Below are 23,786 nucleotides of genomic sequence, written 5' to 3' on the forward strand. Positions count from 1 at the left end.
GGGCACGACACTGAGGGTTGCAATCCGTTGCCGGACATGAAAAAAGACAAAAAGGAAAAAAATAAAAATAAAAATAAAAAAGGATTAATGAGTTACCATATGTGATGCCTACCACAAAATAGGTGATGGGCAAATATTAGCTCTCTTTTTCCCCTTTTTCAGAAATGGAAATAGATCTGTAAAAACATTAGTCTTTCCTTTACATTAAAATATGAGGATTCTGCAACATAGATCATAGCATCATAAATATGTTTTTCTGTAATATTAACATGAACTTAGGCTGAAGTATGGAACATTAATTAATTATACTTATTGCACATAAAATTGTGATAAAAAGCATTATCCCTATAAAGAACTTGACAAATACAGATCCTCTCTAGAAGCAAGGGTTTGGGTGTAGCTGAGGTTTAAGCTCAGGATGTTGAAACAGTGTATTTCCATATAACTAAGGTGGCTGCATCAGAGCTCAAAATTTTAACACTTAACCCCTGTCACTACAAGAGGACCCAGAAGATAGATCATATGATAGCTTATGTTTTATTTAGCCTGGTTACATAATTACAGTCTAAACAATGGAAAACTGAGACGTTGATCAAGCTTCACTGGTCCATTGAGAAATATTCTAATATCTACAAAGCATGAGTAAGATTAAAAGAGATGAATTTGGTTTGTCCCTTGAGGCTCTAAAGAGTAAAGACACCCACATCAAGTTGATGAAGACCATTTCTTTAAGTTAGATCATAGCTATTGGTTAATGGTAAGTGTGAAGAAGAAGAGATTAAAATACAAGTTACACTAGAAACACTTCAATCATTGTTCAAGGTTTTCACCAGTTCTACAACCAAGGACACATTCCACTGTCAGTGGTTTACTACAATTGCCAGTGCTTCACCCCTCCCGGCATATGAACAGTGAGAGGATTCCCAAGCAGATGCTACGTAATGAGCTTAGGATATGAGGAGAAAGGCAAAGAAAACCATCCAAAGAAAAATAAACAGCTGATGGGGTTAACCCACCTTAACACTATCAACTGTTTATTACTTGTATTATTCCATTTCTGTTGCTTGTAACAGAGTACCTGAAACTGGGTAATTTATGAAGAAATGAAATTTATTTCTTACAGTTTTGGAGACTGGAAATTACAAAGTCCTGGGAACACATCTGGTGAGGGCCTTCTTGGTGGGAGCTCTATAGAGTCCCGTGGTGACCAGAGTGTCACGTGTTGAGAATGGGCTGAGCAAGAGAGTGTTAACCTTCTTACTGGCTCTACTTATAAAACTGTCAGAAACACGCCCATGACTCCATGAATGGATCAATCCACTCACCCGAGGTACAGTCCTCACAATTTAATCACCTCTCAAAGTCCCCACCTTTCAATTACCATAATAGGATTTCTCACCCTGTTAACATTGCTACAATGGAGACTAAGTTTCCAATACATGAATTTTAGGGGAACACAGTTGACCCATAACATTACTAATATATTTATTGTACATTCTAATTTTCAAATGAGAATGACTTTTCTATAGCATAAATTCTTTGACATATTCAAGATTTTTTTTTCTATATTATTTTCTAAAGAGGAAACATTTAATTTCATTGCCAAATGAAATATCTACTTCTTGCTGAAAAGTGTACTTTAAAGGGATGTTTTAAAGAAGGAATTCTTGCACAGGGTCTCTACTACAAATAAAAATGAGAAAAGGACCTTAACGAAACTTGTGGCACATAACCATCTCTTCTGTGTTTTCATGCTGGGTTGCCATTTACGTAAAACCACCGTGGGAGTCTTAAATGCCATGGTAGGTATATTCCTGCCAGTTGTTTGGGGGATTGTATAGGTCACCCAGGCTACGGGTTCAACTTTAGTGCTCTGGGATCCATTATGGCTCCACTGGAGGGTTGAAATTCAATCTTCAGTCACTGTTCTGTAACAAATTGGCACTTTGGGCTTTTGCTAACATAGTTGACTTTTTCCTGGTTTGAGTTATTCTTGGACTGTAGCTGCATTTTTTAAGGTTGCTTCTGCTTGAGAGTTCAAAGGAGGAATCAGGTTATGGGATAATTTCTGGCAGGGCCAGGATACTTAGAAGCTAAACATAATGATAAAATCACCCTCTTTAGAGATTAGGGGGCAATGTTGAGTAAATATTAAAAGTTTATTTCCTTTTGTGCAATTTTTGTGGAATTCTTACCCAGAGTATTATTGAGTTAGTTTGGAAGAAGTGGGAGTATTCATCCCCTGGTTGTTTTATGTCTCTATTAATGTCTTTAGTGCTGCTAGAAAACAAATAAATGCAAAACCCTCATCTTGATGATAATTTTTTGGTAAAATATAAAATTATTTTTTAAAATGTGTGCCACCAAATGATATATTTTAAAAATTTACTTAATTTTAAGAACCTCATTTTCTGTCCTTAAACCCCACAGCTTGAAACCCTCTACATTTAGTTAAACTAACTGGGTTGATATAAGAGGAGTAGTGATTAAAATAATCTCTGACAGTGAATAACCCCAAAAGTATTTTTAGTAGGCTTTAGGTTTCCTTGTAGGATATTCTATGCCTAATCCTTACCTACTGTTTGAATTATTCTAATTGTATTTGGTTTAACTTACTTAGAAAAATACTTGGCTTTCCAGCACACATATTGACAGGCAGGGAGGAAAGAGCTTTCATACCCAGTACTGAGCTCAATGGAAGTTCAAAGCCCCTTGTTTTGAGGAGATATCAAAGTTCACAATACACAGGTGAACCATCCACACTAGGTTTTAATTTGTCTTAAATCAAAGGATAGGGAAAGCCCACAATTGGAATCTATAATCTGATGCTGTGTACGATCTTCCATAGGGATTCAAATGCATTAGCTCTGAACTGTAATTTTCCTCCCCACTTTAATGACTGTAACAGTATCTACCCAGCAAGTTGTATTTTATTTTTGTGAGAATGAAGATGTAAGCTAAATTGACCTGGCTTATTCTTCACTTCTCACAGATAATTGTTCTTCAGAGACTAATTCCACACTGTTCCTGTTGTAAATTGCTTTGGCCACAGTCTTAGTTCAGGTCCCCATCTTCTGTCACCTGATGAGTGCAATAGTTTCTACCATGGCCCTACCTTCAGCCCAGGTCTTGTCCTTACCCCCATCACCTCCCTACTCCCATTACAAAAGATGATCAAAACCCTCCAGATCTCTGATAGAGGGGTTTTCTAAAGCATAAGGCTGTGTATGAAACTCCTTCATGCGAGAAATAAGTCCTTTAATGGCTTCCCAAGACCTGTGAGGTGAATCCTGAAGTCCTTAACCAGGCACACCTTACTCTTCGTCTTCCCCTCATGCAGTTCCTTCCACAGCACACACTCTGCACCATCATTTTTCAAACTAAAATTCTTGGCCCATTGGTAAATTGGGAAATCAATTTAGGAAAAAAATCACGTACATATATATTATGGAATTCTATTCGATAACAAGAAATTTATTGTTCTAGGCTAGCATTGTATAACAAATTATAAAAGAATTGACTGGACTATGGTACACACAATAAAGTATTGCTTCTTGATATTTTGTTTCATTATGTAGATGGTAAAAGGTGTAAAATGTATTTCCTACAGTGGATTGAAGTAAAACACACACACACACCAAGAGAGAGAGAAAGCACCCACAAATCTCTTTGATAACACAGATAATCTATGTTTGTTGACTAAAGTACTTAGAAAAATTAGAAGAGCTATGCTTTTTAAGCAATCAATATTCCACTATTCAGAGTTAATTTAGATAAATTTAATATTGTATGTTTCTACACACACACATGCACACACATGATTTACATGCACATCTACGCAAGCATTTCACACACTTAGAAGGGTATCAAAATATTTGTTGATTGAATGAATAGATATAAATTTCTTGTTATCACATAGAATTCCATAATATAGATACACATGATTTTATCCTAAATAATATATTGTGATCAGATTTTTATGTCAATACATATTGATATACATTTTTTTATGGATATGTTGTATTTTATGGATATATCAACATATACTTTTTAGTATCCCATAATATTATACATTTAAACAGTTTCAGTCACCCTCATTATAGACTTCACTTTTGTGAGCAACTTTATATAAAAGCTATATATGCCTATGTATGTATATATAAATATATGTATGTATATTTGCATATATGTGTGTGTGTGCACCAAGCATGGATTTAAGTTCATTATATGTTTATTAACTCATTTAGTCAGCAAAACAAGTGAAGCAGGTTCTATTATACTCCTGATTTTATAGGTGAAGAGCAAAGGGATAGATTTTAAGGATATTGCTCAGGATCGCTTGTTAGAATAAGTGGCAGAACCAGGATTTGATACCAGACAGTCTGTCTCAAGATTCTGTGTACCTAACACTACACAATGCTGCCTCTACAATTTGTGCAATTTACATAAATTCTGGGAAGTGGACTTAAATTTAGTGGAGGTAAAATTGAATTTTTTACTGTAAATTGACGACTTATAATTGTATAAATTTATGGAGTACAAAGTGATGTTATAATTCATAAATACAATGTAGAATAATTCAATTAAGCTAATTAACATCAGTCACCTCAAGTACTAAACTTTTTTTTTTTTTTTAAATTGGCAGCTGGCCTGTACAGGAATCCAAACCCTTGACCTTGAGCTAACCAGCCATCCATGTACTTAACATTTTTTTGTGTGGTGAAAACATTTGAAATTTACTCTGTTAGTCTTAAAATGTACAATGCTCTATGATAAACTATATTCACCATGCTGTGCAATAGTACAAAAAGAAAAAAAAAACATTTCTCCTATGTAAATGAAATTCTGTACCCTTTAACAATTGTCTCTCCTTTACCACCCCCTCAACCTCTGTAACTTCCATTCTTCTCTCTGCTTCTTTAAGTTCGGTTGTTTTAGATTCCACATGTAAGTGAGAACACGTGGTATTTGTCTTTCTGTGCTGGGCTTATTTCATTCAGCATGATGGTCTCCAATTCCATTCGTATTGTCACAAATGACAGAATTTCCTTCTTTTTTTAAGGCTGAATAGTATTCCATTATGTATATATAGCACATTTTCTTTATTAACTCACCTGTTGATGGACTTTTATGGTAATTCCATAACTTGGCTATTGTGAATAGTGCTGCAATGAATATGGGAGTGAAGACATCCCTTTGACATACTAACGTTAAATATTTTGGATAAATACCCAGAAATAGGATTGCTGGATCATATAGTATTTCTATTTTTAGTGTTTTGAAAAATCTCCATACTATGTTCTATAGTGGCTGTACTAATAAAGGGGTAATATCCAAAATATATAAGGATTCCAAACAACTCAACAGCAAAAAAAAACCAAAAAACTCCATTAAAAAATAAGCAAGAGATCTGGATAGACCTTTCTCAAGACATGCAAATGGCCAACATATATATGAAAAAATGTTCAACTTCACTAATCATTAGGGAAATGCTAATTAAAACCACAATGAACAATTGCCTCTCACCTGTCAGAATGGCCTTCTTCAAAAAGATGAAAGAACAAGTATTGGAGAGGATGTGGAGAAAAGGGAACCCTGGCACAGTGTTGGTGGAAATGTAAATTAAAATTGAATTTTTTTAGTGCATTTGTTTCAGAGGTACATTAGACATTTCACGGCTCTTGGAAATGCTTTTCTCTGCTTTTAGCTTTAATTGTTCTCCCCCACCTTTCACTGCTGGAAAACCTTTGACCATTCTCTGAGAATCCAGTTCAATATCAGCCTCTTTGTAAAGGTGTCTTGAATATGCTAGTCATATCAGGTGGAAGTTAAAACACGTTCCTCTGTTCTCTGTTAGCTCTTCAAACACTCCTTTACCATAGTAAACATAATATTTTATTATAACTATTTGATCTATGTCTTTCTTTTCCACTGGAGTATGAACTAGCCCTTTCAGACCAAGAATTCTGTCAATTCCTTTGAACCCCGAGTCTACCCCACAGTAATTATTAAATGGTACTTGTTGAAGGAATGAATGAATGAATGAACAAAAGAAAGAAAAAATAAATTAATAGTTTTATGTTCATAAAACTGAATCTAAAAGGAAATAACTGACATTTTAAGGGTTAGATTAAAAGTATTTTTCTTAAATATTTTAAGCTTGCATCTCAATCTTTCTACATTACATTAATCATTACTTTAACTATATATAAAATATAATATTGTATATATCTCTCTCTCTATTTATAATCTTTTACTTTGTAAAATCATTTGGTATCATGTGATTGTTGTAATGCCTGCCACCAGAAAGCATACTTCCCTGGACTCTACAGAGACAAACTACAACTTCTCTTTCAATTGATTCATCTTGAAAAAGTCAGAGTATCTTGAGTTCGATTAATGTGAGTAGAGTGGCTTGAAAATCAGAATTGCTGCATAAGTGCTGAATGTCGCTATTGAACATTAAGTACCACTAGACAGGACCCAAATGATTTTCCTCAGAATTGACATGAAAGTGGTTTTCTCTAAGCAAAGAATAAGGACTTATTCATAGTATTTTCATTTCAACAGTGTATTACTAGGATCTATTCATATGATATACACTCTAGCATATCTACTGGAAATCTTTATCTTTTTTTTTTTCATTATGCCTTGTTGGCAGAGCTTTATAGGTACTTTTGTGGAGTTAAAGCTATATTTATTTACATCAAAGTTCTAATACCTATATCACAAATTTTGAAATGTAATTCTACTTCAATGAATTTTTCTGGAAAGAAACCTTCCAGAGGGTGCAGAATGGTTTGGGAGAAGTTCTAGTCATGTCAGTAATGGAATTGGTCACAGCAGGAGCTGGAATAGGTAATGACACTTCCTCAGATATTGTTTTCTAGGGTTGAGAGCAAGGTACCTGTATCCCCACTACAGCACAGGCTCTCATCTCTGAGGGAAGCTGCAATTGAGAGGGCTGGAAATAACAACTGTGTAATAGGCAGAATGTTGGCTCCCAAAGATGTCCACCTCCCAATTGCTGGAACATGTTACTTTATGTGGCAAAGGGGAGTTAGCATCACAGATGGAATTTTGAGATGGAAAGGTTTTCCTGGATTATCCAGGAAGGCTCAGTGTAATCACGAGGGTCTTCATTAATGGAAGAAGGAGGTAGGGAAAAAGGAAACAGAGGGATGGCAGCCTGAGGACTCAACCCACTGGCTTTGAAAACAGAAAAAGAGGGCCACCCACCGAGTGATGTGTGCAGCTTCTAGAAGCTGGAGTATTCAAGGAAAGGAAATCTCTAGAGCCTCAGGGAGGAATGCAGGCCTGCCAGCACTTTGATTTTAGCCCACTGAGACACATTTTGGAATTCTGAACTACAGAAGATAATAAAAGTTTGTAAAATTTGGTAATTTTGTTAAAGCATTGAATAGGAACAGGAAATTAATACACAACTATTGCTACTTGTTAATTTCCATCTATGTCCTTAATGTGCATATCTTGCTACTTATCAGCAAAGATAAATATTTATCAGTGGTTACTATTACCTACTTTGGATGAAGAAACTGAAGATCAACTAAGCACAGCTGATAAGTTTCTGAAAGGTGCAACTTGTCTCTTCTGAAGAGCGAAGAGAGGGATTGAGAAATGGGTGCAGCAGAGAAGAAAGACGACTAAAGTGTGAAACACGGCACCATGCTTCCTATGTTATTTCTATCTCTTGCCATAAAGCTTATTTCAGAATTTAATCTCACTAAACAATGCATGCTTTGCTGCATGACTTCAGAGTGCTGTTGTCAGTATACAGAGATACTAGTCCCAGCACCGATGCTAATTAGCTGATTGTTCTAAGTTTCTTCATATATCCAATAAGGATAATAATACCCATCCTGTTTTTCTTAGCATCAAATTAGATGAATAGGTTCAGAAAAACTGAAGTATTAGATGCCATATCCCTAGTATTGCTATTTTTTCAGGCTTTAGAGCATTTCTTTAATACACTGGCTTATTGAGAAGTTGGTGAAATAGTTGTCACTGTGCCAGTTGATATGCTGAGTCAGTGCACAAGATCTACAAAAAACCTTCCTGAGAGAATTTGTGGTACGTAGATGCGCTTCACACACACTCTACTCACCAGCTTCTGGAAATCTGTCCATTTGCAGTGTAATGTCTATTCCTCTCTTAACTGGAAACTTTCCTTGATATGTTACCCACGTTTCCTTATTTCTTCAAAAATTAGATTTGCAGGGCAACAGGTAGCGGTTTTCTGAGATTCTGTATTGTTTACTTGACCAAGTTGTTTACACCTTCATTATTGAATTATAAGAATAGAAAATGCCCATCCCATTTCCTTGAGGTATAGGGATTCAAAATGTATAGACAGAATCTAAAAAGGCTTTTCAAATGTCTGGAGACAATTGCTGCACCCAGTAAGGCTAGTTCAAGGAACAAATTAGACAATCACACTTGGCGTTAAAGCAAATACTCCTCCTCTGAGCATCCGTGATCCCACCTCACTTAGCCACATAAGCACTAAGGGGTCATTCAGGCCACTGGAGACAGTACTAAAAATCAAGTGACAGGAAAAGTCAGTGGCATATTACACTATTTTAAGTTTTATTCAACTTTATTAATTTCAGTAAATGGTTGGTTTCAGGCTTCATCGACATAGCCTTTGCCATCGAACCCTACCAAAAATAATACAAAACCATGCAGCACAGTGAAGCCTTACCAGTAGTACTGCCTTTATGGGATGAACCATTTCACAAGCAAGCCAAATTTAGAAATCCTGAATCCATTTCAAAGTCTGTGAACATCCTAAGGCTTGTTCACCTGTCTATAGACACATAGAAAATTTTACCAGAATAGCACCTCCTTTAGCAAGTGGTAAATCTCTAGGTTATTAGAGCTTTTGTGGTGTGTCACTATGAAGTAGGGTCATGATATAAATGCTATTGATCCTTTTTGTTTTCAGAGCCATTGAAAAAATATTCCCAAATTATAGTTTAAAATATGATTATAATTGGCCTGGGCCATGTTAATGTACACAGAAGTTGGACATCATCAATCTCAAGCATAAAAAGACCCTTAGAAGTTGAGTAGATAAGAGATTTCAGAGCAAAGGAAGTGATGATAGTGGAGCTTGGGGCTACATGGATGTTTTAGACATAAAGAAACCAACTTCAATAACCCAAAGCTCACTTGAAGTGGCCTGGGAAAGATCACTTTAGCTAGTAAGAATGTTAACCAGACCTTTAAAATCTCACTTTAAGGAAATATTTGATTTTTCACGGTTATAAAATATTTATCACATAAATTCCTAGGCAAGAGGTTACACCAAAGAGGGTAGTAGTCACACAACACACTTTGATTTCATAGTCTTCTGTGAAACTACGGTTTGATCAAATGCTTTCTTATGATTCTGCCAACATGAGTGATCCTGTTTTATCTTTTTCATTGTGTCTGTCTCTAGTGAACAGAGGAAAAGTCCAAGGGGAATGAGAGTAAAAGGCAGCTCACTTTTCTTACTGTGAAGTTGAATCTCCAAGGGCATGCACTCTTTCAGAATGAGGCTTCTTACCTGGCCCTTATTTGGGCAGAAGCTTATTTTGTAGACCCAGCCTAGGTAAATGCCCAGAAACATGTTTGATCACCTGGAATTTTTACAGCTTTTTAATTAAATGTAAATTAACTTTCACAATTAGGTATGATTGTTATGAGTGATTATGCAAAATACCATGTGAAGCATTAGTCACAATACGTAGATCAATAAGAAATCCACTGTATTTTAAAGGCCCTCTTATTTGTCTCTGTATACATGGCTTGGGCATGAAATAAGAAAGCAGAGGCATTTCTTGAGTTATTGAGAGTATGGGTGGTTAATGTGGGACATGGTTAATGATTCAAAAGAGTAGGTTTCTAGAAAATTTTCACATTGAAGTCTGATGAAATACCTGACCCTGAAGGAGAATTTTAAAACACACCCCATCCTCCTTGCCTTAACACACAGAATATAGACACAGAGCATTCAGCCTCTCCCAACCTCTGTTGCATATATTTTATATGGTCAAATTATACTAACATTTTGTTCAATAACTATAATGAAGACTTTCAAGCTTTTTACAATTTGATTCTGAAAGTTACAATCCAATACAACATTTCCATCGTAATGACTGTGGAATATTGTTCATGGGGCACCTAGAGTGAACTAGAGTTACATTTCTCTACTACAGCTACAATGTGGCCTTCCCTGTGCCACTCAAGGAGGCTGTTTCAATGGCTTCTCCATATTCACATTCAAAACCATACCCCATTTTAATTCTTTGATGTTTTTGATCCATGCTTTCCTTGCATAGCTGATTTGTTTGGTTCCCTCCCTCCCTCTCTCCCTTTTTTCCTTCCTTCCTTTTTATCAATATTCTGATTGCTTTTATTTTTTAACTTGTTAGGAAAAAAACATATTCTTTTTCATCATACTTTTTATAGCTTCCAGATTCTTACCTACTTTAGCATTCACTTATCAAAAGTTTAATTGTTCTTTAGGTCTGTGTTTCCGGTACTACTTTAAACTGGTGATTGATTGGTTTTGCTTTGTCTGACTGTCTTGTTTCCTTCACACTTTCTTTTTCTATCTTTATTTAAGCCTTGATTTCTTCAGATGTCTCATTCATTCTCTTCTCTGCTACAGCATCCCTGCAGGGATTCCTTTTGAGCCCTGCACCCTTCTTTCATCTGGAGTGGTCACTTTCTACTTATGCTGCATTACAAATTTGGGGGCTTCCTTTCACTGCTCTCCTGAATCACAACCATGAGTTTCTAGGAGTTTTACCAAGCAAGGGGCTCACTGCTCATGCACATAGGAGGCAATACTATGGCACAGGTTTTTGAGAAAAGAAAAAGCTTTTATTGCAGGTGGATCAGCAAGGAGATGGGGGAATGAATCAAATCTGTCTCTGAAGGGATCAGGGCAAATTTAAGGGGTGGGAGGAATGAGGAAATTTGAGAGAATCTCTATGCTTGGCAGAAGGTGATTGGGTAGCCCTGAATCAGTCAAAATATGGCAACCAAGCTGCTGGATGCCAGATTTTCCTTTTTGAAGAACCTCTGGCTTCGTAAAGGGCTCCGGCAGCAACATTTCTGATACTTGGGTTCTGGAGGCAGGTGGCTCTTGGTTCCAAGGTTATCTTGTACCAAACAAGATCTCTTTCTCTGTGCATGTTCAGCTTATGTCCTGAAAAACAGCCTGAAACTCTGTTAACAGTAGCAATGCTCTCAAAAAGTGAAATTAGCTGAGACCAGTTTTTGTCCTTGATAAATGTGGTTACAGGTGCCAAATTCAGTTCTGTGTAAGTAAATGTTTAATAATAGGTTTTCAAAACATGCAAACAAACGAACCAATGCTGATTTATAGTGCTTCCTGATTTCTGTGTTACAAATATTCTCATTATGGCAGATATCATGTTCCCAGCCTTGACATCACTGACCGTGGGGTTGGGAAGAGATGAGCAGGATCGTGTCCCCGGCCAGTGCCAGCAGCTCCAGCACAGCACTGACTAGAATCACTTTGACAGATATTTCTAAATTACATTTATACTTTTTCCGAGCTAAGAAAGCAATCTGGATATCATTTAATTCCATTGGGTGGCTCAGATCATTATTATTAATATCATGCTCTAGGGTGAAAAGTTGTGTCTCTGGAGATTATGACATTTAGAGAGGAGAAGATATTGGTTGGTAAACTAAATAACTAAGTAGCTTAAGGTGGAAATTAGATAAAACAACGAAGTAGAAAATAACATGGTATATTGTTTATTTCTGAAGTTTTTCGTTGTTATAATCAGTTGGCTTTTTGAAACATAATACTGCAACCCAGTTTTCATAGCTCACCCAGCTGTCACGGCTGCTCTTCATCTTGTCCTTGATGTGATCCGCTCCCTGTCGCTGACGGCTTTTATTTGTGCTGTTATTTCAACCCACCTAAGATCTATTTTTTAAGTTTTAAGAAAACAAATATTAATAAATAGAGAGATAGAGTGTCTTGAAGAAAGAATGCAGATTTTCCATAAGTAGCATTAATTTGGTTTCTGTTTTATTATGTGGGTTTTCTTCAATATAGTAAAAGAGAACATTGTCCATGCATCTTCTGGTAGAAAAGAAAATGGGTTTTTTTCTGTTTGAAAAGTTCACTTTAAAGGTTTGTATGATGCATGGCAGCTTTAAAATAAGGTTGTTTTTCAATGAATTGCCTACAGCTGCTGATCAGGATTTCTTCTCTTTTTTTTCTGAACGTATTCTTCCTGTTTTGATACAAAAAGCAGTGTATATTTGTATCACTGATGGGCCAATAAATAAAATGCTGCTTTTCAGGGGAAAGTTCCTGAGAACTAATGAGAGTCCCAAGCAGAGACAAACAGGGGGCTGAAAACAGTCTGTCGTGTCTTCCACGGCTCTGATTATTTTGTGTTTCAGCCATTCCTTTACATTGTGGACGCAGGATATGGTAACAAATCACTCCATGACCAGGAAATACCCATGAAATGAATGTGGATTTGGTGTGGTTGTCTTTAAGTATTAGCTTTTTTATCTTTTCCTCCACAGCTTGCTGAAGGCAAATCTTAAGCAAGGAAAATTCAGCTTACTGGATGGAGGACATTTCTTTATGTCCAAGGAAATTAAAGCTATTCAGTCATATGCCTGCCACATAGCTGGAAAAAATACCTAGGGTGCCATTTTCATCTCAAAGCTGTAGTTTCTAGTCCCATCATTATGGATAATCACTAATTTTATTAGAATTACTATTTTATCAAAGTAAATCTAGAAAAATTAATGAAATGTATAAAGGTTAGTGTCTAAATAACTACAGCAGGTGGAATTGTAAAAGTTTCATATATAGAAAAAAAAATACCATCTGTACATGAGAATGATGTTGGTTTTCACTGGACCATATGAAATTCATGTTTCATCATAAATGGCTTAAGTGTATATATTGATACATTTTAGAATTGTTTAAAAATGTAGTTGTATATGATGAAAATATAATAAACTGCAGCATGTCTAAAATTTTAATGACCCCATAACTTTCATTTGGGTATTCAAAAAGCATTTTACCTAATCTAAGATGAATTTTCATGTAGGTATATGTTCTCAATAAAATGTGGTTCAAAGAGCCTATTTAGCTCTAGTTTTACATCAGGGCTTTGAGCTTAATGTAAGTAAATAGTAAGCTTCATTTTGAAAAAAAATTGTGAGTCATTATCATCATTGGCAGTCTAATGAAAGGAAAAGAAACCCAACAGATTTGGCTAATGTATATTTTACACAGGAAGGCAGGGATGGCTAGGAGTTTTTTTCATTTGTTTGTTTTCCAAGATGATACTAGTTCTATTATTGTAAGCATGGAGTTTTATTGGCTTTTTTTCCAAGTATGTTATACTAAGCCAAACATCTTATTAAAAACAATGACGACATTAAGTCAAAAATATCTCTCTGGATTTTCTACTGTAGAAAATGATTTAAGGAGTATGTCTCTGGCTTTCCAGATTGGTTTAAAATCTATACATGAAGTTATAACATTCAAAGTTATCTTAGTAAATTTTCTAAGAAAAGTCCTATAGAACAGTACATGAAATAGGTGTCAAAATTCTAGGGATAATGATGTTCAAGAGTATGATTGAAATTCAATGTGCAGACTTCTCCAGCCATGAGATGGAGATTAAAATGGTATGACGATGCTTGGATTAGATGCTAACGAAGTCTCTTTGCTTTGTTGTAGCTCTTGGCATTAGAGAGGCAGATCTTTGACTTCCTTGGCTTCCAGTGGGCACCTATTCTTGGAAATTTTCTACATATAATAGTTGTCATATTGGGTTTGTTTGGAACCATTCAGTACAGACCTCGATACATCATGGTGGTAAGTCTTATTTTTATCATGTCTTTTCATACAAACACTACATGATATGGAATTGCTATTCTAGTTTTCAAATATTTGATGATCTTAAGAAATTATTATCTGTGGAAAAAGCGACATGACTGTTTTATAGTGAGAACAAAGCAACATGCCCATAAGTGTGAGTTGACATAGTGTGACTCACAATGTGACTAAAGTCAAGTTTCACAAGGAAATTCAAAATAGGATTTAAATAGAGGAGGAAGTCTTGTTATGATCTTGATGTTATGATCGGGTGCACGTACATTAGCTATCATTGTATTAATGTATTAATCTATCATTAACTTTCAGTAATTGCTATCACTAACTCAAAAAAGCAAACCTATCTAGCATAATTGTTTAATTATTATACACAATAATGTAATTTAATTTTAATTGATTTAAGACATTACAAATGCACACACTGAAGGATATTAAGTGCACACTCCTAATGTATTTCATGATGTATTTCCTACTATACAAGATATTATTGAATGTTTCCCCATTTTGTCTAGATAAATCTGAAACAAAAATCAAACTCCAAACTATGCCAAGCATGGTCAGCACAAGTCCCATTGAAGAACAATTTCTTGAGGTGTGTGCTGTGATCCACAGTATATGGAAATTATTTACAGGAAATTGTTGCCTTTTCTATAAAAAGAGGGCAGTATTGTAGGCTACATATGTAAGAAGGTTGTGAGAAATAACGAGCATATATAAATAATCGTAAATAAGAGTAGCACACTCTAAAATGCTTACCAAGCCCGAATAAGTACACAGTGTTCAGTAGAATTACTATTTTCTTGCAACGCAGTGACTCTGTCTCACTAGAAGAAAACCGTAGATCTAAAAACATACATCTTTCCGTTTTCATTTAATCTAATCACATCTGTCGAAAAGTATAAAGTTATAAAGTTTTCTGTAAATGCACCAATTCTCTATTTTAGATCTCAAAATTGGCTTTTTGATATACTTTTTCATATCCCAGAGGTTAAGGTAACTGGTCCTCAGAACAGACCCCACACTAGAATATTATGGGAGCATGTGATGTCAGTCAGTTTGCTGCAGGGGTGAAACAATTTCTGCTTAACTTTTCTTCTCTTAAAGATAGCTTCTGCTAAGCCACTGTGTAATCTACTAGAAAAGTGTTTCATGGAGTTGAACTTGTAGCATAAGATGCTTTCATGTTACGCATAGTATCAAACTATTATTGGATTATAAATACATTCAAGTTAGTTACTATGACTATAGAGCACGTCTACTCATCAAAGACTTTTTATTTTATGATGCTGAGGTTCTGCTGAGGCACAAAAAGCCAGATGGCTATGAAATGGCCTCTGCAGAATGAAGCTTTAGATATACATTAGAGACATCATCTAGTACTGTCGCTTCTACCCACTAAATGTTAGCCTTCTACATTATTCACAGCTACTGTTTGGTTGAGACTTATGTTTCTCTCTCCTATATATGAACTTTCCCACTTGCTTTCAGCCTTTCTTCATTCCGATGTATTTTTACACTGAATCACTGGCTTAAAACTTTCACTGGCTCTTTAGTAGGAGAAGATCTAAGAACATTCTTGCCTTATGCACCTGAACACGCTCAGTTTTTACAATCCTTCCTTCCTTCCTTCCTTCCTTCCTTCCTTCCTTCCTTCCTTCCTTCCTTCCTTCCTTCCTTCCTTCCTCCTTTCCTTCCTCCTCCTTTCTTTCTAATGATTAAACAATCACTCATTTTCCAATGGGTTATCATTTTACAGTGATTAAGTTAATCATCCATAAATGTTAAGTTGCAACTGTAATAAGTGATACAAAGCAGCATGTTGTGCCATGAGATGTTTAACTGGGGATCTGACCTTAGCAGGGTAGCAGGGTAAGGTGCCCTGCAGAGTGGCTGGGTGCTTCGGTCTGCAGTGTGAGTGGCAGAATGAGTTCACCAGGGAACAAGGGGGAAGGAGATTCTGGGCAGGAAGCATCACAGAGCACACAGTAGGAGCCCAATAGCAATAGTTACCATTCACTCATTAAGCGTGTATTGAGTACCTATTATACTCTACTAGAACAGAACAAATAGAAAAGAATGCAAATCACAAAGAACCTTCTCTGCAGGAGCTCATTATGTAAGGAATGAGGAGGTGTAGGGTCCAGGGCTGTCTGGAGTTGGAGGACCACCTGCCGTGAAAGGGGACCAGACTAAGATGGGGCAGAGGCCTGGGGAGGGCATGAGCCAGCTGCAGGGACTGGAAAGGGCAGAGGGTTTGGGCACTTCAGTGTCACATACCTTCTGCTCCTACCTGCCTCACCAGCCTCTTGCTCTCGTGGGCCTGCCTGGTGCTTGCACCCCGGCTCTAGCCTCTTTTTTCAGTCCCCCATGCACACCTCCTTCCACCTATTTTAATCATGGCTCACTCCCTGCTCCTTTGCCTGTGTCTTGAGCATGTTTTATAATTTGCTCACATTTCTGTCTTCCCTACTAGGCAAGGAGCTCTTTGAGAACAGGAAGTGTAGTAGGTGCTCAATACGTATTTATTCATTGCTTTTCCCATCCAGTGCCCTACCAGTCTACAGAGTCCTCTCAGACAGAGCCGGCATCTCTCTCTCTGGAATCTTTCCTTTGCTTCCCTCTCTCCCTTGTCCCTCCCGCATGTAGAGGATGGAAGCTTTAGGTCTTTCAGAATCTTCAACGAGAAGCATCTACAGGATAAGCAATCCATGTTTTTGCTCATCTTGGTTGTCTCTTTTAAGGCACGATGCCAACCAAATTGGTATCATTTTATCTGCTATCTTATTCAAGACCCTCTGCCAGAAAGGAGTGAGAAAGAGATCAATGAATTGGTGGGACAGTCCTCCTCACCAAACACACCATTTGGTTTAATCTTCACAAGTATCCTACAAGTTGTGCATTAGCTTCCTTAAATTTACAGAGGAGGTTAGAAAGGTTAAGTGACTTGCTCAAGGAACACAGAGAGTAAGCAGCAGGGCTGGGTGTGCATTGGCCTCATTCCTGGTATCGGAAGAGTCACAAAGTTGCTTTAGCATGATCTGTACTTTGCTTCCACAACTGGATTCCAGATGATACATTAACATTGTCAGTTATACATTTTGACATTGCAAATGGCCTTCCTCCTCAGCCAATATAAAATATTGTTACCTTGGTGGGATTGCAGATTACCTTTTATTCTAACATGGGTATAAATTGTCTGTTTGGAAAAATGCCTAAGAGTGATGAATCCGCAAGCATGGGAAATCTGTTCACAAAGAGTGCCTTTTTTGGGAAGATCATATTGTTATTTGGGAAGGTGGTTATACAGTGTTTTTGTTGTTTATTTTTGCTTCTTTGGTCACACAATAGGCAGCTCATCTCTCAGTCGTTTTCATGAATGCTTTGATTTGAAGCTACAGTTGGTAGCTTGGAATTAATTCTGGTATGAAAAAAGCCTGAAAATGAGTGTGGCACATGTCACATTAATCCAGTTGTGCCTCAAGAGGCACCAACTTTTCAGTGACTGTGAGAGGAGAACTGGATCAGAAATCCATACTGACTTTTCACGGAGCAGGGAAAGAGCTTTTTGATTGCAAGAGATTTTCTCCCCAAATCACTTCTGCTATCCTTAGTATTGGCCTGCTTTATTGGCTGAAACAACCATCAATATATGCCAATGAAATTTAATCTGTTTCAAACTAACAAACATTTTGGAGCACCAGGTATGTGCTAAGTGCTCACCCAGAAATTAACAAAATATGTCTGTTCACTGCAACGATTTAATGGAGCTCACAATCTCATTTTGCAAGAACACAGAAGGTAAGTCACTGCCATTTTAGACGACAAACGGGATTTATCACAGTGGACTTTAGAGAATTAATCACCCTTATGAAAATTATTAAGGTAAAGGACCATGCAGAGCAGGCTCTCTAATGTCTATAGGCAAACTGCCCCACTCCTTAGAGTATAAATCAAAGCCTATAAAAATTGCTCCTTCACTAATCTCTCCTGCACCTCCTGCACTCCCCGCTGGCCTACCTCATGCCAGCCATGCTGAATGATTTGTATTTTCCAAAGTCCACATGCTGTTCTTGCCTTGTCAGTTTGCATATACTGCACCTCCTGCCTGGAATGCCCTGATCTCTTTATCCTGTCAGAAAACTCTTAATAAACCTTCAACTAAATAGTTACCTATTAACTCCTTATCTGACCACCCTGCTCAGGAGGAGGTGCCTCTTCCTCTCTGGCTGCCATAGATATTGGTGACTTTCTGCCCCAGCACCCAACCCAGTTACCATCACCCTTCCCCCACCCAGCTCCCCCCATCCAACAGTGCTCTCCTGGAAGGCAGGACTGAACCCACCCATTGCTGGATTCCAGGTCTAGCCCTCTGTGTACAAACCTTTAAAGATGCTTAATATTTGATGGAATGAATAATAAATGAATTTAAGGTGATAAGATGAAATGATTTTACAGGATGGACTGCAGGGTGATTTCTTATCTCAGAACACATCAACAACAGTTCAGCAAAAGAAACTGACCTCACGGGCTTGCTTATCTCAATCTGAACCTCAGTTGAGGGATTACATGATCAAGTATGATACTTGTGCTACCCGCACCTACCATTAGCCAAGTTACTCCTCAAGATTTATTTTTTTCTGAGAAATAGAATGTTTTAGGCTCCTGCCACTGTAATTGAGGAGGTCTCACAGCAGAGACTATTAGAAAATTTCACCCAAATCACAAAATGAAAGAGCAATAATTTCTCTCCAGATACCTTCACCACTGATAATGTGCAATCTACTATTTCTATGTTTATGTTTAGAATACAAAACAACTTGGTCATAGGATACTCCTTTACTGATTAAACTTTATTTGGGGTAAGGTGCAGGGTGGGATATATACATTGGGGGATGCCAGCTTCAGTCTTCGGTTTGAATGTACCTTTTGTGCTTCTTTGTCAATAGACAATATGAACCTGTGAATCATATTTAACAGTCATAAAGCACTGCTGTATAATCAATTGTTTCCTATCTGTTTACTGCTACATCAAATATTTAAAATTTTTATTTATAAATCTCAAAATAAAATTCTGCCCTAGAATTATTTAAATCTTTATTATTTCATGGATGATAATTTAATCAAACATATTTAAATTTATTTAAATGCAGAAGAATTAGCTAGTTTACTTGACATTTTTTGAAATAAGATTAACTTGGGAGTTAAAATTAATTCTAAACTGCCTTTAAAAATTAAAGAAAAAAAATCCAAGTAAATTTGCTAGGATCACAATTTAATTATTTGGACTTTTATGCAAATGCTCATGTACAAAGAACAACTTCTTTTAATTTGAATTGTTATATAGAAAAAATTTTCTACTATATCATCATAAATCTCCTCCCTGAGTGGTATGTTTCAATTCAGTTGGTACCAGATTTAAATCCCTCTCTGCTAATTATCAGCTGTGAAGCTTTGGGACATTTATTTGCTTTCTGTGTGCCATAGTTACTTCATTTGTAGAAACCTGACCCATACATCGTTTTTAAGAATTATATAATGTATGTGACTCGCTTACCATAGCCTAAAGCAGAGTAAGTGTTTGACAAATGATTATGCTGTTAATGTCTTTTTTTCCCCCATCGCTATGCTTTCCTTGACATAAAATGTAAGGATGGTAGGTTGCTCTTAAAATTCTTTTGCATCCTTCTTTGGGATATATTGTCAAATACAGTATTTGACAGCTGGCCAGTACAGGGATCCGAACTCTTGACTTTGGTGTTATAACACCATGCTCTAACCAGCTGAGCTGACTGGCCAGCCCAAATTACTGTGGATTTTGTTCATTTATTTTGGCCACTGGCCTGTACTGGGCTCTAAGCCTGTGACCTTGGTGTTACCAATACTATGCTCTCCCAAGTGAGCTAAACTGCTGGCCAAGATTCTTCTGAACATGAATACTGCACTTCAGAAAATGTTATAATAATGAGTGAACAAGAAACCTACCCTATTTTTCAATTACACGTCTAGCATATTGTGCATAAGATTGTAGCTGACTGAAACACATATGAAAGAATGAATGAATGAATAAATGGCCTTTCTCATAACTGGAAAATAAGCAAGCTCAAAAAGTGAATGTAATTTACGTTATAAAGTAATTGCTCAATGGGTAAGGAGCAGACTAGAAGTAGTTTAAAGTTCATTTCAATTAAAAAATGCTAAAATATCCTTATAAAACTAAGAAATATTTAGGAAGCCACATAGAACACATTAACATAATTTTTTATTGTTATAGGCGTTCTCTAGTTGAATTAGAATTTAAAATATGTGTACTGAACACAAGCAAAGTAGGAGAGAGAGAAATTATGCAGAGCAATTTTTTTTCTACGTCGAAAGGTTAAGTCTTCTATTTCACATGTACGAGGGTACGTCAAAAGTTCATGGAAAGATTCGTGTTACCTTCCAATTCTATTTTTCTATGAACTTCCTGATGTAACCTTATATATGTAATCTACCTGGATATATGAGCATGTAGGCATGTCCATAGTAACCAAAGAGTACTTGTTAAAAATAGAGGGTCTCAACTCTTTTTAAAATTTTTTTCAATTGAATTATAAATAAAATAACCCACCTGAAAAGAGGGAAGGGAAGATAGTCAATCTCTTAGGCCAGAGGTTGTCCTAATACTTCCTGCTTAGCTACATTTATATGGATATATTTTTATTTGAAGTGTATAGTTTACATCTCATAACAACACAAAATTCAATAGCACATATATTCTTTGCCCTCAACAAACCAATGTATTAGAAGAAACTCTGCAATATTGCTGAAATAAACAAAAAAACAAATTTGAAAAAAACCATGATGTCCATTTCATGCATGACATGTTAATTATAAAATACAAAATGTACTGTTTTTCCAGAAACATTGCCAGTTATAGAACATGTACATAGGAAATGAATTTTTGGTAAACTGGTAACTTGTTGAATTGGTTATTTGACAAAAGATAGGGAATTTGGTAAAGGATTCACTTGCAATTAATCTATAGTTATTTTTCTAAATTCTTTTAAAATAAAGCTTACCAAGAAATGCTTAAGCATCCCAGCTCTGTAGTCAACCTGTAAGTTTTCAAATCCTACCTCTGAAACTAAATAGGTGATTAAATGATTACCTCTCTACCTCAGTTTTAACTTGATCCCTGAATGCAATGATCTATGTAAAGTGCTTAGCACAGTATCAGGAACACAGAAAGGACCAGAATAATAACCCTTGTTATTGTTAAGAATGTAGGAACTGACAGTTTATTTAGCCTGGTAATTTTACCTTTGAAAGTTCAGAAGTAGCATTAATAGTACAACTTGTGACAGATCCTGAATACACTTCAATCATTAAGTTTATGCTATGATTTTTAAATAGATTTTTTTATTATGCATTTCTTATAACTAGGGATTGATTGCCTTTCCTAAAAGAATAATTCTGGGTTTAGGATTGGGTCCTAATAGTTAAGAATCATATGGTTTTATAACTAATTTAGTCTATTTCCTTACTTTAGTCTTTCTTTGTTTTATGTTCGTTCCTTAACCTTTGTCACTGACTTTTTTCTCACGACTTAGTGGTCAGCACTGCTCTCTCACTCCAGTATACTTATAATGATTTATTTAGAATGGAAAATATCAGACACTAGATGCCATCTTATTATAGCATGAGCTGCAAAATTTGTTGTAGTTATTGTGACTTGCAAAAAGCATACGTTAAGGATGTAGGTTAGTTATTTTCAATATTCATAGGAACGTTTTGTGGTTCAGAAAAGTCTGTTTTAATGAATTTGGCATATTTTTATAAACTGTCTAAGGTCACTCATACTAGGACCATCCATAGATGAGTCTTAATCTAGGGATACCTTAGTTAAGATTGACTAATGCTTTTCAATACATAATATATTAATAAAACCACTTAATCAGTAAGGTCAGCAGGTTTAAAAGTTTGTTGAATATGACTGGAAGATATTTTTCTATTATGGAAATCTGTTGTTCATTTGTTTATTCTTAGTCCTATTTATTAATCTCTGCGCTTTAAAAATATTTTATATGATCATATTTTTATTATGTGATTATATTAGAAGCACAAGCAATACTCTTAATAAAACAGTCCAACAGATGAAAGTTTGTTAATTTTACTCCATATATCCATTTTCAAACATTTCTAACATGGTGTTTATTCAGGCATCTGGAAGTTCTAGATTTTGACTAACATTACTAAAAATTTGACAATTTAATATTATAACTTAAAGATGATAGAAAGATAGATAAGAGGTAGATAGATAGATCACAGAAAATTTGCATAATTGTGTTCCCTGGAAAAGATAATATTCAGAAAATAGAAAATAAAGTCAGCCCTTGCATTTGACTTGTACCTGCAAGCCAGCAAAGCACTTTAAAAATAAATCCAGATTTATTGGCATCTACTGAAAGCGGTAGAAACTATTGGATTTTTAATTTCAGAAGACCTTAGGGGACCTCACAAGGAGTGCTCTTTTCTGAGTGCTCCTTGTCTGCTTCTTCCCAGAAGACTTAGACTTATTGACATTTTTATTATTGATTTATTTAGTATGCGTGCCTTTCATCTCCACATTTCTGTTCTCTTTCTCCTTCCCCTCTCCTTTCTAGTATACAGTATGGACTGCCCTCTGGGTCACCTGGAATGTGTTCATTATCTGCTTTTATTTGGAAGTAGGTGGGCTTTCTAAGGTGAGTTTATCATGCTTTTAAAGTACACTTTGAAAGGAGCACACTTATAAATAACTACTGTGACTACATATTATTATATATAAGTAGAGTGATGGGATGCTAGTCAAAAAAAGCATTTGAGTACCATTCAGGAAAGATAGATCTTTGGAGCATGTCAATTTAATGGAATTTCAAAACAAGTGCCTTCTGTTTGAGCTCATCATGCTGAAGTGGCACTAGGCTTCCAATGTGTCCTCATGCTCTTTTTAAAAAGACAATGTCACAGTGACCACAGCCCCAAATGTTAATTGAGAAATGGTTTTGAAAATTCTTGTGTTTAAAGGAGGAAAAGGGATTGACTAAGATATTAATGTAATAAACATGAGTAGCAAGTTACTCTTTTTGCTGGACTATTAATTATAAAAAAAATTTTTGACAAAGAATGAAATTCTTACATATGTAAGTGCAGCACATGTTTGCTAACAAGTAAATGCATCAGTGTGGTGATTCCTATTTTGAAATCTGATCATACAGAAGAGAACTGTCTTAATGCAGCATAATCCACAAATTATTTCTGTCTGTCTGGAAACTGTCAGCAGAGCACATGATTTCATTATGCTTCCTGCAAAGTCTTTTGATTGCCGTCAAAATGTAAGAACAACATGGGTTAAGTTTACAGTTGTGTTTCATAAATGGTTTTCTTGTAAAGCAGCACAATTTTCACAGTAAAGACAAAATTTAACAGTATTAATTACAAAGAAGCATAAGAAAGCTGTCATTATTTTCTTAGGTATCTAATGATGAACTATAGTTGTGCTAACTTATTTATTACTTTATGATGGTCCCATATTTTCTAAGTAATGTAATGGCCTTCTACTAGCACTTGTGGTTTAGATCTTAGAAAATCTGACTTGATTAGTATGGATACTTTTAGAATTGTTAGGCTCCACTGAAGTCCCTATGGTAACAGAGCATAGCTGATTCAACTAAGCAGCAAAAATTCCTGAAAGATTTATTCTAGAACCTCCAGAGGTGGTTACTCTTTTTTCTATACTTTGACAACTATAATTAGAATTTGTCATTGTTTTTTCACATTGGCAAAGGTAATCAAGAATCAGAAATGACATTTCCAATACTGAGTTCCATACATATGTACTAACATGTAC

General features: G+C 35.9%; 1 protein-coding gene across 1 annotated transcript in view; it reads left to right on the forward strand.

Annotated features, from left to right (window-relative positions):
• Nucleotides 1-13,744: 13,744 nt before the first annotated feature.
• Nucleotides 13,745-23,786, forward strand: part of LOC103593722 (sodium/potassium-transporting ATPase subunit beta-1-interacting protein 3-like) — a 208,025-nt gene continuing 197,983 nt past the window's right edge. The window contains exons 1-2 of the mRNA XM_008576768.1: nt 13,745-13,900; nt 22,561-22,641. Coding sequence (XP_008574990.1) covers nt 13,895-13,900; nt 22,561-22,641 — 87 coding nt within the window. The 5' untranslated portion in view covers nt 13,745-13,894. The remainder of the gene's footprint in view (nt 13,901-22,560; nt 22,642-23,786) is intronic.

This window comes from Galeopterus variegatus, unplaced genomic scaffold (genome assembly GCF_000696425.1).
Source record: "Galeopterus variegatus unplaced genomic scaffold, G_variegatus-3.0.2 Scaffold1398, whole genome shotgun sequence".
In the NCBI taxonomy this organism is placed as follows: domain Eukaryota; kingdom Metazoa; phylum Chordata; class Mammalia; order Dermoptera; family Cynocephalidae; genus Galeopterus; species Galeopterus variegatus.